This window comes from Mixophyes fleayi, chromosome 6, assembly GCF_038048845.1.
Source record: "Mixophyes fleayi isolate aMixFle1 chromosome 6, aMixFle1.hap1, whole genome shotgun sequence".
Classification (NCBI taxonomy): Eukaryota; Metazoa; Chordata; class Amphibia; order Anura; family Limnodynastidae; genus Mixophyes; species Mixophyes fleayi.
Window position 1 is genome coordinate 8341650 of NC_134407.1, and position 13529 is coordinate 8355178.

The 13529-nt window shown below is 40.3% G+C and overlaps 1 protein-coding gene across 8 annotated transcripts in view; it reads left to right on the forward strand.

Annotated features, from left to right (window-relative positions):
- Positions 1-13529, forward strand: part of SORCS1 (sortilin related VPS10 domain containing receptor 1) — a 459666-nt gene that overhangs the window by 414343 nt on the left and 31794 nt on the right. For all 8 annotated transcript variants that reach the window (XR_012693296.1, XM_075215731.1, XM_075215724.1 and 5 more), the window contains exon 24: positions 9059-9158. Coding sequence is in view for 7 of the 8 variants with exons in the window: in XM_075215731.1 (XP_075071832.1) it covers positions 9059-9158 (100 nt within the window). In the remaining variant the exon portion in view is untranslated. The remainder of the gene's footprint in view (positions 1-9058; positions 9159-13529) is intronic.

Consider the following 13529-nt stretch of genomic DNA (forward strand, 5'->3'; position numbering starts at 1 on the left):
TTTGCTGAATTGCTTGCTTTCAGCTCCTCCTTCATTTTCTCAAGCTGCTTTTCCAATAGTCTAATTAAAGGAATGACTTGGCTCAAACTAGCAGAGTCTGCACTGACCTCACATGTCACAACTTCAAATGGTTTCAGCACCTTGCACAGCACTGAAAGGATTCCCCACTGTGCAAGAGTGAAATACATCCCCCCTCCTTTCCCAATGTCATGACTTGTGCAATATGCTTGGATGGCTTTGCGCTGTTCCTCCATCCTCTGAAGCATGTACAGGGTGGAATTCCACCGAGTTACCACCTCTTGCTTAAGTTGGTGGCAGGGCAAGTTAAACTGCTCTTGGAGCTGCTGTAATCTCCTACATGCTGTGGCTGAATGCCTGAAATGGCCTGAAATTTTACGGGCCACCGAAAGCATCTCCTGCACCTCACGGTTATTTCGTAGGAAGCTCTGCACCACCAAGTTGATGGTGTGAGCAAAACAGGGAATATGTTGGAAATCACCCAGCTGTAATGCTCGCACTATATTGTTGGCGTTATCTGAAATGACATACCCTGGGGAGAGTCCGAGTGGTATAAGCCATGCATCAATCACATCTCTCAGTTTGCGTAACAAATTGTCAGCCGTATGCCTGTTAGTGAAGCCGGTGATACAAAGAGTGGCCTGCCTGTGACAAATGTTACGTAGTGGTGTACATGCTGCTGCTGTTCCTGCTGGTGAAGGTGAATGACCAACCCAGTGGGCTGTCACAGTCATATAGTCTTTGGTTTGGCCACTTCCACTTGTCCACATATCTGTGGTTAAGTGAACAGTGGGCAGAATGGCATTTTTCAGCGCAATCTCTACATTTTTACACACTTTTTGGTATAGTTGTGGAATAGCTTTACGGGAGAAATGGTGTCGCGATGGAATTCTGTAACGCGGACACAAAACCTCAATTAACTGTGAAAAACCAGCTGCGTTTATTGTGGAGATTGGACGCAGATCTAACACTAACATTGCAGCCATGGCGTCTGTGATTCGCTTGGCGACTGGGTGACTGCTGTCATATTTGCTTCCCCTCGCAAATGATTGTTTCACAGTTAATTGCTGAAATGTAGGACTGCTCATTTTATTCACCTGCCTCTGGGATGACGATTCACCCCCAGCAGCAGCAACAGCAGCAGCAGGACTAACGCTTTCTTCAGAGGAATCAATAATAGTGCCGGAGTCATCCAGCCTTAAGTGGGATGCCGGGCTAACTCCGAGCGCTACTGAGGATATTGATGAGGATGGTGTGGTGGGTGTATTTTGTAGCCGTCGGTATGTCGGTGAGCGGAGGGTCTTAGCTGATGAGGGAGTGCTTGTATTCTTTTGGGAAGAACTTTCAGCTTTTCCCAACACTTTGCCATGAACTCTCGTTAAATGGCGTAACATAGACGAGGTTCCAAGATGGTTAAGGTCCCTCCCTCGACTGACTGTGGCTTCACATACACTACAAATGGCTATACAATTGTTGTCTGGATTTGGGTAGAAATAATTCCACACATAAGAAGTGGATTTTTTTGTTTTATGCCCAGGCATGACAATGGCCTTTTTCTTGTCACGTGCCAGAACTGCTGCCACTGGTGCAGGACTTACACAAACAACCTCATCCTCATCAACATCCTCATTAGCGCCCTCGTCGCCTACACAAATCTCCCCCTCATCCTCTTCTAATTCCAAAGTGGCATCCTCAATTTGGGTATCACCGGCTACACTCGGGCTATTAAGGCACACATCAGCAGAATGCTCACGATTAGACATCCCACTGTTGGATGGACTCTCCACAGGGATTGTTGTCATTTGTGAATCAGAGCAAATATTCTCCTGTAATGCCTCACTGGTATCTTGCAGCTCAGCTTTGACGCGTAACAGTAGTTGTGCACCAATTGTAGCCTGGGTAACTTTTTGGGATCTGCCACTAATAGCCAAAGGTGAAGGCCTCATTCTCTCTTTGCCACTGCGTGTGTAGAATGGCATGCTTGCAATTTTTTTTTTATCGTCACTTAACTTTTGCTCAGTTACACTTCTTTTTCGCTTCAATACAGTAAATTTTTTTTTGGTTTTTGTTTTTTGCACTAATTTGAAAACACTCTGTTGTTTGACATCGCCTTGGCCAGATGACGTACTGGGAACACTAACATCAGGACTGGTGACAGAACCTGGTTGCTCATTTAGATCATATGTGGACTGCTTTGAATCCATTCTGAGCGCAAACCACTGAGGAGTGCTAAAAATTATTGAGTAGATACTGCTGACAGATATGACTTTTGACAGCCAGAAATATTAATGCACAATTAGGGAGGACACCCCAAAAACACTGAGGAGTGCTAAAAATTATTGAGTAGATACTGCTGACAGATATGACTTTTGACAGCCAGAAATATTAATGCACAATTAGGGAGGACACCCCAAAAACACTGAGGAGTGCTAAAAATTATTGAGTAGATACTGCTGACAGATATGACTTTTGACAGCCAGAAATATTAATGCACAATTAGGGAGGACACCCCAAAAACACTGAGGAGTGCTAAAAATTATTGAGTAGATACTGCTGACAGATATGACTTTTGACAGCCAGAAATATTAATGCACAATTAGGGAGGACACCCCAAAAACACTGAGGAGTGCTAAAAATTATTGAGTAGATACTGCTGACAGATATGACTTTTGACAGCCAGAAATATTAATGCACAATTAGGGAGGACACCCCAAAAACACTGAGGAGTGCTAAAAATTATTGAGTAGATACTGCTGACAGATATGACTTTTGACAGCCAGAAATATTAATGCACAATTAGGGAGGACACCCCAAAAACACTGAGGAGTGCTAAAAATTATTGAGTAGATACTGCTGACAGATATGACTTTTGACAGCCAGAAATATTAATGCACAATTAGGGAGGACACCCCAAAAACACTGAGGAGTGCTAAAAATTATTGAGTAGATACTGCTGACAGATATGACTTTTGACAGCCAGAAATATTAATGCACAATTAGGGAGGACACCCCAAAAACACTGAGGAGTGCTAAAAATTATTGAGTAGATACTGCTGACAGATATGACTTTTGACAGCCAGAAATATTAATGCACAATTAGGGAGGACACCCCAAAAACACTGAGGAGTGCTAAAAATTATTGAGTAGATACTGCTGACAGATATGACTTTTGACAGCCAGAAATATTAATGCACAATTAGGGAGGACACCCCAAAAACACTGAGGAGTGCTAAAAATTATTGAGTAGATACTGCTGACAGATATGACTTTTGACAGCCAGAAATATTAATGCACAATTAGGGAGGACACCCCAAAAACACTGAGGAGTGCTAAAAATTATTGAGTAGATACTGCTGACAGATATGACTTTTGACAGCCAGAAATATTAATGCACAATTAGGGAGGACACCCCAAAAACACTGAGGAGTGCTAAAAATTATTGAGTAGATACTGCTGACAGATATGACTTTTGACAGCCAGAAATATTAATGCACAATTAGGGAGGACACCCCAAAAACACTGAGGAGTGCTAAAAATTATTGAGTAGATACTGCTGACAGATATGACTTTTGACAGCCAGAAATATTAATGCACAATTAGGGAGGACACCCCAAAAACACTGAGGAGTGCTAAAAATTATTGAGTAGATACTGCTGACAGATATGACTTTTGACAGCCAGAAATATTAATGCACAATTAGGGAGGACACCCCAAAAACACTGAGGAGTGCTAAAAATTATTGAGTAGATACTGCTGACAGATATGACTTTTGACAGCCAGAAATATTAATGCACAATTAGGGAGGACACCCCAAAAACACTGAGGAGTGCTAAAAATTATTGAGTAGATACTGCTGACAGATATGACTTTTGACAGCCAGAAATATTAATGCACAATTAGGGAGGACACCCCAAAAACACTGAGGAGTGCTAAAAATTATTGAGTAGATACTGCTGACAGATATGACTTTTGACAGCCAGAAATATTAATGCACAATTAGGGAGGACACCCCAAAAACACTGAGGAGTGCTAAAAATTATTGAGTAGATACTGCTGACAGATATGACTTTTGACAGCCAGAAATATTAATGCACAATTAGGGAGGACACCCCAAAAACACTGAGGAGTGCTAAAAATTATTGAGTAGATACTGCTGACAGATATGACTTTTGACAGCCAGAAATATTAATGCACAATTAGGGAGGACACCCCAAAAACACTGAGGAGTGCTAAAAATTATTGAGTAGATACTGCTGACAGATATGACTTTTGACAGCCAGAAATATTAATGCACAATTAGGGAGGACACCCCAAAAACACTGAGGAGTGCTAAAAATTATTGAGTAGATACTGCTGACAGATATGACTTTTGACAGCCAGAAATATTAATGCACAATTAGGGAGGACACCCCAAAAACACTGAGGAGTGCTAAAAATTATTGAGTAGATACTGCTGACAGATATGACTTTTGACAGCCAGAAATATTAATGCACAATTAGGGAGGACACCCCAAAAACACTGAGGAGTGCTAAAAATTATTGAGTAGATACTGCTGACAGATATGACTTTTGACAGCCAGAAATATTAATGCACAATTAGGGAGGACACCCCAAAAACACTGAGGAGTGCTAAAAATTATTGAGTAGATACTGCTGACAGATATGACTTTTGACAGCCAGAAATATTAATGCACAATTAGGGAGGACACCCCAAAAACACTGAGGTGTGCTACAAATTATTTAGTAGATACTGCTGACAGATATGACTTTTGACAGCCAGAAATATTAATGCACAATTATGGGGGACACCCCAAAAGCGCTGGGGAGTGCCAAATATGAAGAAAAAATAATAAACCTCTATCCTCCTCTCTGCACTAGCGATTTTGGTTAGAGCAATTGCAAGAACAATATGGTATTCTCTGTCCCTGCTCTAATTAGCCTATGACTACACCCTGCTCTCTCCCTCTGTCAAATGGCGATGGATTGCTGTGGAGGCGTGTATTTATAAAGTTGAAGTATCGCGAGAACCGAGTCCCGAGATCCGACGACGTCACAATGACGTTCGGCCTCGATTTGGATTCGGAATGGGCGGGAGAGTACCGAGCTGCTCAGCTCGGTACTCGGATACCCAAAGTTCGGGTGGGTTCGGTTCTCGGAGAACCGGACCCGCCCATCTCTAAATAGAAGTCACAATAATTTGGGCGCCAGACCATCTCTATAACAAACTCAACTCTTTATTTACACTCTTCCTCCAGCATGATAATCATAATGGTTGCAGCAATAAAGAAATATATGTACAGCTCCTTACTCTCTCCAGCACAGTTCTTAATGAGCAATACGAATATGGTTGCAAATATATCTCATTACTCCTCCTGCACAGTTCTTAATGTTATCCAGATGTTATGTAACATAAATCATTGGTCTCTCTTACACTCCATACTCACTGCAGATACCCTTTCTGCAGGGGCACATGCATGGATGCTAATAGGCAGGCAGCCTCTCCTCCATGCAGCTCTGACACACTCTGTGTACCTCTCAACTGCAGCTCACCCCTCCTCTGCGGGGATGATGTCTCCTGTGCTCTGACACGTCACTCTGTGTACTCTCAGCCTCAGGATCTGACACTACAGCTACCAGGCCTCTTGTAGCAGCCCTCACTCCAGGGCCTCTTCCATGCAAAGTGTCCCCCTCTCTCTTGGGTTATCTATAGGGGCATGGAGTTCTCCCCCTCATCCAGTGCACACATTCCTTGCCCTGGCTCAGTCACCATGCTCAGACTTCCAGGCAATGCTGGGGGAGCCTGGGAGCTTCCACCCCAGGTCCCCAGCTACAACTCTCCTCTTGTGTCTCCCTTCTCAGTTCCTATCCCACCTTAATGACAGCCCCTCCTTCCTCTCACTTAGTCTCACAGGCTGGGCTGGGTTATCACCATGGTAACCAGTTTATGTAACTTTTCAGAAACTTCTATCTTACCCTCTAGGTGACCCCTCCTCTATTCACTGAGGTAAAGGTTTAACTAAAACACCACTAGGGGGGTGTTACATAATGAAGGATAGACCAGGAGGTGATGGATTGAAAGGAATGATGAGTCAATGAGGTGCTAGAACAAATAGATGGTAGGCACTAAGATAGTGACGTGAATGGACTATAAAACGGAATGATTGATCCCAATTAAGGCAATAACTGTTCAAATTGAATGACAAATTTTGCTCGAACTGAATAACGTCAGAATGGGGGGCTTTGGCTACAGTTAAGTCTGGATAGAGAGATGTTCAAATGGAAAGAGAATAAAATTCATAAAAAGTGGGGTACATAAGCTGATGGAATGAAATGGCAGAATGGGGGGATAATATGGACCTGAGAAGAGACGATGGGGCTGACGTAGTTTGGCATCAGTCCCAATCTTATATATAAACATTATTGGTCTCATTGATTGTTTGTTTGGCTATGCCTTCAGACATCCCTGCACTGATTGGGATAAAATCAATGCAAGGTGGTCCATTTGGATCCTGGCTAGGTTTGCATCCTCAGGCTCCACTGCAAACTGCCATGAATCTAGGCATTATACAGCAGGGAAAAGCACCGCACGCCACGTGACCTTCCCTCCGGATTCTCCTTGAGGGTAGGCACAGAAAGTTGGCAAATATGGTGAGACGGATACCTGCAGATCTGATCAGGGAAGAGAAGACTACACAAATGATAACAGCACAGAGAACTAGGGAGGAGGTGATTGATACCAGAGGAGACAAGACATAGGGGTAAATTTACTGAAGCTTCTAAAAACGAATTGTAAAGGTGTTGTCCATAGCAGCCAATCATAATCTAACTATCATTTTCTGTAATGTTCTAGATAAATGACAGCTAGAATCTAATTGGTTGCTCTGGGCAACATCTCCAACATTCCTTTGCAGAAGGTTTAGTAATGTACCCTAAAGAGTGCAACAAGTACAGGATGGAAATGTCATGAAACGAAAACAGTGTAGGTAGAGGGACTAAACGTTATCTGGTGGTGGACAACGCCATTGTGGTGGAAAGGGGAAAATTGGTGCCTGTTCTGCTGAGCAATGCAGAGAGTAAACAAGGAGAGGAGATAGCTGACTGCTGAGAGTTGCGTTAGTCAGCGTGACAAGAGAAGTAAGGGAAAGGTACAGTTGATACCATGAGCCGTAATTCGGGATGTGGGCTATACTGCATGTTGACATTGAGGTGTGAGTAAGAGGTGGCAGAAGGGGGTATACAGAGGTGGCAGAAGGGGGTATACAGAGCTCTGACACTCTCATAATTACAAGCTAATTATCATTCATAATAACACTACACTGTGCCGATGTTCAATATTCATAAATAAATACTCATCTATATTCATAAATATAGACATGTCCAGCAAGCATTCCCTAGAAGCTAGGGCTATCCCAGGAAATAAAGAACAGCTGCCAAATGGTTTTATGGGCTGGTGACTCCAAATTTCTAAAATCGAACATATCAGAAAGTATTTATAATAAAGGGATTGACAAACTAAAACAGTTTGATATAGAATAAAATTGAACTTCTAGCTTAATAAATGGCTGCACAGCTATATCACCATCTCCGCAGGGAGCCGAGCTGAGAGGCGGAGGGATCAGCGCTCCTTACTGTCATTTGGAGAGCAGGAAAAAGGAAAGTGCTGACACTGCAACATTAATTCTATATTTATTATAAGAGTAGAGAGCGAGACTTTTGCTGGCTTTGTGTTATGTCTTTTGGAAGTAGCGGCTGTTCTATATTTTTTGTATCCGGGGACGTGTTTTGGTTGCATTATTTTAAATGGTGACTTTTTGGTGCAAATTTACATGTAGTCTTTCATATGAGGTGGTAATCAGTGCTGTAGTGTCAGGTTCCCTTGATTTATGGTTGTTGTTTTTTATTGTTTTTGATACGTTTATTTGTCCTGATTACATTATGTGAAAATATGTTTAAGATTTACAAAGAGCGTGACCCAGTTGTTCATGTTGGTGCGGTAATGCTGTTGGGTTTGGATAGGGTGTTTGCTAATCTTATATAGATTTTCAGTTGACATTTTAGCCTTTTAGGTGGACAATGAGTCTGCAGATTAATATGTTAACAAGTTACACAAAACTGTTGTGGTTTGCAAAGCATATATCTAATTCACCTGCAAAATCACAAAGCATACTGAACTATGTTATTCGTTTGTAAACTGTGTTAAATCCGATATTATCTAATAACAAAAATAAATCGGTCAAATCTACTTTCATTGTGTTTAAGTGTTGTGACAAAGTTATAGCAACCAATTAAAGTGATTGTGTGCTGGAAATAAGTGAGCGCCCCTTTTTATGAATTAGGTGCCTTTGTTAGTAATGGCTTCGCCTGGAGAAAATAATTTTATTCTACATTATTATTATTATTATTTAAAAAAATAAAAAATAAAATCATGGTTGACAAAGAAAAATAGCTAGACTAGACTTAAGTATACCAATAAAATGCAAAACTAGGTTACAGTCCCTATAAAGGTCATTAGCAGTGGTACAATGACCTGAGCAGCAGGAGAAGCAGCTACTACAGGGCCAGTAGCTAAGGGGGCGGCCAGGAACCATCAGCTGCCAGGGCCCATGTAGCTGACACAGATGTCCATGGTCAGCTTTAGGAATTTGAAGCCCCAGAATGCTGTGCGTGCCAGCCAACATCCCAGGGCTCTTAAATCACATTAAGGGGTCTCTCATGTTCTCTTGCTCACTGAGCAGAAAGAGAACTGCAGAGTGACACTCAGAGGAGGAAGAAGAGGTGTTAAGGTAAGTAAGAGGAGGGAAAGGGTGTCGCTCATCTAGAAACCTTGGGGACCCATCCATGTTTTGCTATGGGTCACCCAAAGTTTCACTTATGCCACTGGTCATTAGTCCATTTTAGAAAAATGAGACCGAAATACTATACTTTGCTCAACAAGTAACATTATTTTGCATTTGATGTTAATGGGTAAATTATATTTTCTAAAGGCCTTAATAGCCGAGATTTTCTTTTTGTTAATTAACATTTGCTTTTTTTTTTTTAGATCTCTGATGTTTTTGTTAACAAACTCAATCAAGACATGGTTCATTTCGAGCTGAAACCGGGAGTCCGCATTATGGTTCATGCCGCCCATTTAACAGCAGGTACCTGGAATGTTTAGATCTTTTCTCTGTTTTGTTATAATTTATATTGTTCAGTTTGAAATATTAAAAAAAACCTACTATGTATTAATTATTTTTAACACCTAATACCAAATTGTAATAATAATAATAATAATAATAATAATAATAATAATAATAATAATTAGGATAACATTGCCATTGCTAATATTAAGCATCCAGATTCTGTTATTTCTGTACTAAGTGCCAATACAATAAATTATTACCTCTTCTTTGTCTCATAAGTCTCTGCCTTGGTAACAGTAAAGTATGTCTTTTATTAATCTTTATTATTTTTTATTATTTTTACTTAATTGCATTTCAAATAAGACCAAGGGGTAAATGTATCATACCCCGGTTTTGTCAACTCCCGCGAGTTCGGCGTCTTCGCAGCTTGAATTTAAAGCGGCGCTGCCTTGTAAAGGGAAACTTCCCTTTACAGCGCAGCGCCGCTTTAAATTTAGGCTCCGAAGACGCCGAACTCGCGGGAGTTGACAAAACCGGGGTATGATACATTTATCCCCAAATCACATCTTAGATAACTCATGTTTTTTTCAAATGCAAACATTCTTGATATTTTGAGTCAGAGTCATTTTTTTACAGATAATTTGGTAAATTTTCATTTGTTTTGCAAACCACCTTTAGTTAACTGGTTACAGCCATCTCTGTGTCTAGGAATTTTGTGGTAGGGATCTCGCTGCTTAATAATCAAATCTTTGCATGTCTTTTTGGGTTCTTTAAAAGAGTAAGAATTTTATAGCAGTATATCAGTATATATTTTTTCTTTTCAGAAGTTTTATTTAAAAAAAAATCAGTGTATGTGAGAAATGGACAGAGACGATGGGATGAGTGGTGTGAATACTTGTATAAGCAACTTTGAGAAATATCTTGATAAACTGCATATCATACCTCAGATAACAAGAGGAAACTATAGCAGCATTATTTATGCCAGAGGGTGACAAAGATAGCAATATATTAAACAGTCGTTCGTACTCAATACTTACAGCTTCTCTACTTCATTCTCTCCACCTCAATCTTAGCTCCTACCGCCAGATATTAAACCACCAAAAAAAATACACCCAGGGAGCTTCTAAAATCTAAAATTACCATTCCAACACCTGGCTACTGTACAGCAGAATTCTTTCCTTTCGTTAATGGTAAAATGAAAATAGATTACTAAACAAAAAAGTAAGCATAATACTAGATAATTTTATAAAATGGTAAATGACTACTTGTTTATTTTCAACCATTTATGACTGGGATCATTTATAACTTTGGGATTTTTTTCGCAGTTTTGTTACATGTTGTATAGATCGAGAATAGCCTTTGAACATCTTTGTGGATTTTACATTGTTTTTCTTTTGAGGGCAGATAGGGCTATCCCTAGGAAAGATAGTGAAGTAAATCTATTTTTGTTTTAAAAGTCTTATATGGGCAAACAGGTAAAGGTAAAACTAAATATATCATTGTAAAAAATTAAATCAGGAATAATTACCTTATATATGTTATCACTGTAACTTCTTCCTGTTCTAAAACTTTAGTTTTCTTACTATGTATATATTTAATTTTACTAGGAAGTCTGTCTCAGTTCTCCCTTGCTGCCAGCATTGGTAGATTCTCATGTCACATGATCTCTGTGGTCAGTGGGTAAGCGGATATTTCCGCATTAAGCCATACATAGTGTTGACATTGAGCTCTGTGTACAGTAATATGTTTGGGTATATTCTAGGCATAAAATTTTTTTAAATGAAAGTGAGGAAATATGATCTTCTAACCCACTGTTTCCCAACTCCAGTCCTCAGTGCCCCCTAACAGTGCAGGTTTTCCAGGTCACAAGTGAAATAATTATACCACCTGTAGATCTTTCAAAATGTGTCAGTCAGTAATGAATACACCTGTGCTCCAGCAAAGAGATATGTAAAACATAGACTGTTAGGGGCCCCTGAGGACCGGAGTTGGGAAACACTGTTCTAACAGTTAAAGAAGACATGTAACAGGAACATATAGGTTAGGGAAACAAGAGATTTCACAGAGAAACTTTATTCCTTGGGTCCAGAAGACAGTAACTTGAAGGGTCATTTGTTGGGAAAAGCCCCAGTGTGACTTACATTTAGAAAGTCTACTGGTCCCATGGGCTGAAGCCAACAATTTAAATGCAATCATAGAAGTACAACTGATTTTATTTCCACTGCAAATGAATTCATATAACATAAGTATGAAGAGATACACGTTTATTGTCACCAACTGTGTGAGATGTTGCAGACTGTGGAACCATCATATCGTTAGCAGATCACACTAGCTCACCTGAGGTGCGGAGTCGGAAATTCATTAGGGATCCCTGCAAGGAGGTGACGGACACTCACAGGATGTGGACTTCAGATTCGACCTGCTAGACAGCTGTTATCAGATGAAGGACCAGTTATCAAGGGAAGGCATACAAATGTAGCCAGAGACAGACCAAAGATCAGGATGGGTGGCACTGGTTCAGTGTCAGAAAATGAGCCAAAGTCTTGGTCAAGGGTGGACAAGGATACTCTTAACACAAGCTTGGTCAGAAATGGAGACCAACGCAACAATTAGGGCTAACACTGAATAGTTAATATAACCTGTTGCTCAGGTACAGTACACCTGCATGTCAGACACTATAGACAGAAGGACAGGCATGCCTAAGTAGAAGAAGAGTGCATATGGCACCTTTAATCTGATGCTTAGGTAGAGAGCCATACTTTTTCTCTTGGCCATGGAATATTCATTGGTCAATGGTGTATATCAGCATATGTTTTGTAATGAATAGAGGCCTTTAGAAGAGCATTATATGTCTCTGTCTAGATGTCTTGTAGATCAGAGATGGTGGTATCTATCATCATCACCATTTATTTATATAGCGCCACTAATTCCCCAGCGCTGTACAAAGAACTCACTCACATCAGTCCCTGCTCTATTGGGGCTTACAGTCTAAATTCCCTAACATACACACACACATACAGAGACAGACTAGGGTCAATTTGTTAGCTGTCAATTAACCAATCAGTATGTTTTTGGAGTGTGGGAGAAAACCGGAGCACCCCAACAATGTAGCAGTAAGCCTGATCTATGTTAAGCTTTATATTAAACAAGTCTTTGATTCTCTATTAAGATACAAATGGCTTGACATCACTGTTATGTTGGGCTCCAGTTACCTGAAGAAAAAAAAACCATTGAAGAGAGGAATAGTAATCAGAATCAGAATCAGTAATTGTTACAGACTTAACAGGGTAATATTTAATATTTATTTCTATCCTTTGCATCCCCATCCTTATTGTACAATTCAGCTGAGTACAGAAACCTGCATTTGTTCTTCTTGTTAGAAGATACAACTAATTACTCGCCCTTAAGAAAATGTAGCCCTTACAAATCTCAAACATGTCAAAATCTGCACTCAGTTTATAAATATTGTGAGGTCCCTGATCACTCCTCGGCATCACGATGGAGCAGCAGATGTGGTAAAGGCTACGGGTAAGTGGAAAATTACCCAGGGACATCTTCGCTAAAGAAATGCAGGATGGAGATAAGGAGGTCCACAGTGTGCAGCATCTTACTTCTTACAAGCATGCTTCTTAATAAGATCCTGGGGAATTTCAATTCATGTTCTTGCATCCTATTAGCGGCTGAGCAGATGTTCCGCTTGCACTGGTTATACATGCACATTGCATCTCAGTCTTTGCTGGCTTCTGTAGGATGTCTCTTATTCTGCAGGTCAACTCTTCTAGGAAGTCATTAAGGAGCTCCTCTTTTCTTTTTTCTTTTATGTTACTTTTTAAGCCATGCTGTTCCCATAGCTGAAAAGTGTAAAAGTCTTGTCAAGCATCCTGATGACTTTATTGTCGTGTTGCCTTTTAGTGTCCTTCTGTATTTTCAGCCATGTCTTTATATCTTTTCCTTACCCCTGGGATACAACCCAATGCTGCTTTTAGATCCAACGCAGAGAGTATCGCAGAGTGATGTCATCTACCAGGACACATGAAACAAACACTTGTGCTGGATTGCGTAAAGACATGGACGACAAACACAGAATAATAAGGCAATATATTTAGGAAATATTTTTGGATAGTGTGTAAAATCCAAGAAACAAAAGTTTTGTTAATTTGGAAAACCACGTTTCTCATTAATAAAATATCAAGCGTTTAAAAGTTTCCTTCTTAAAACTTCATCTAACTCTTATTCTATAGGCGTAAAGTGGGTGTTAGCCTTTGTGTTCACAGATCATGGAGAACTTTCTCTGGATAGAATTTTCTGAGCAGCTGTGCGGGTGAAATGGACTAAATTAGATTTATGAGTCCTGTTTATCGTTCGCAACCCCATAAATATGGTTTTATT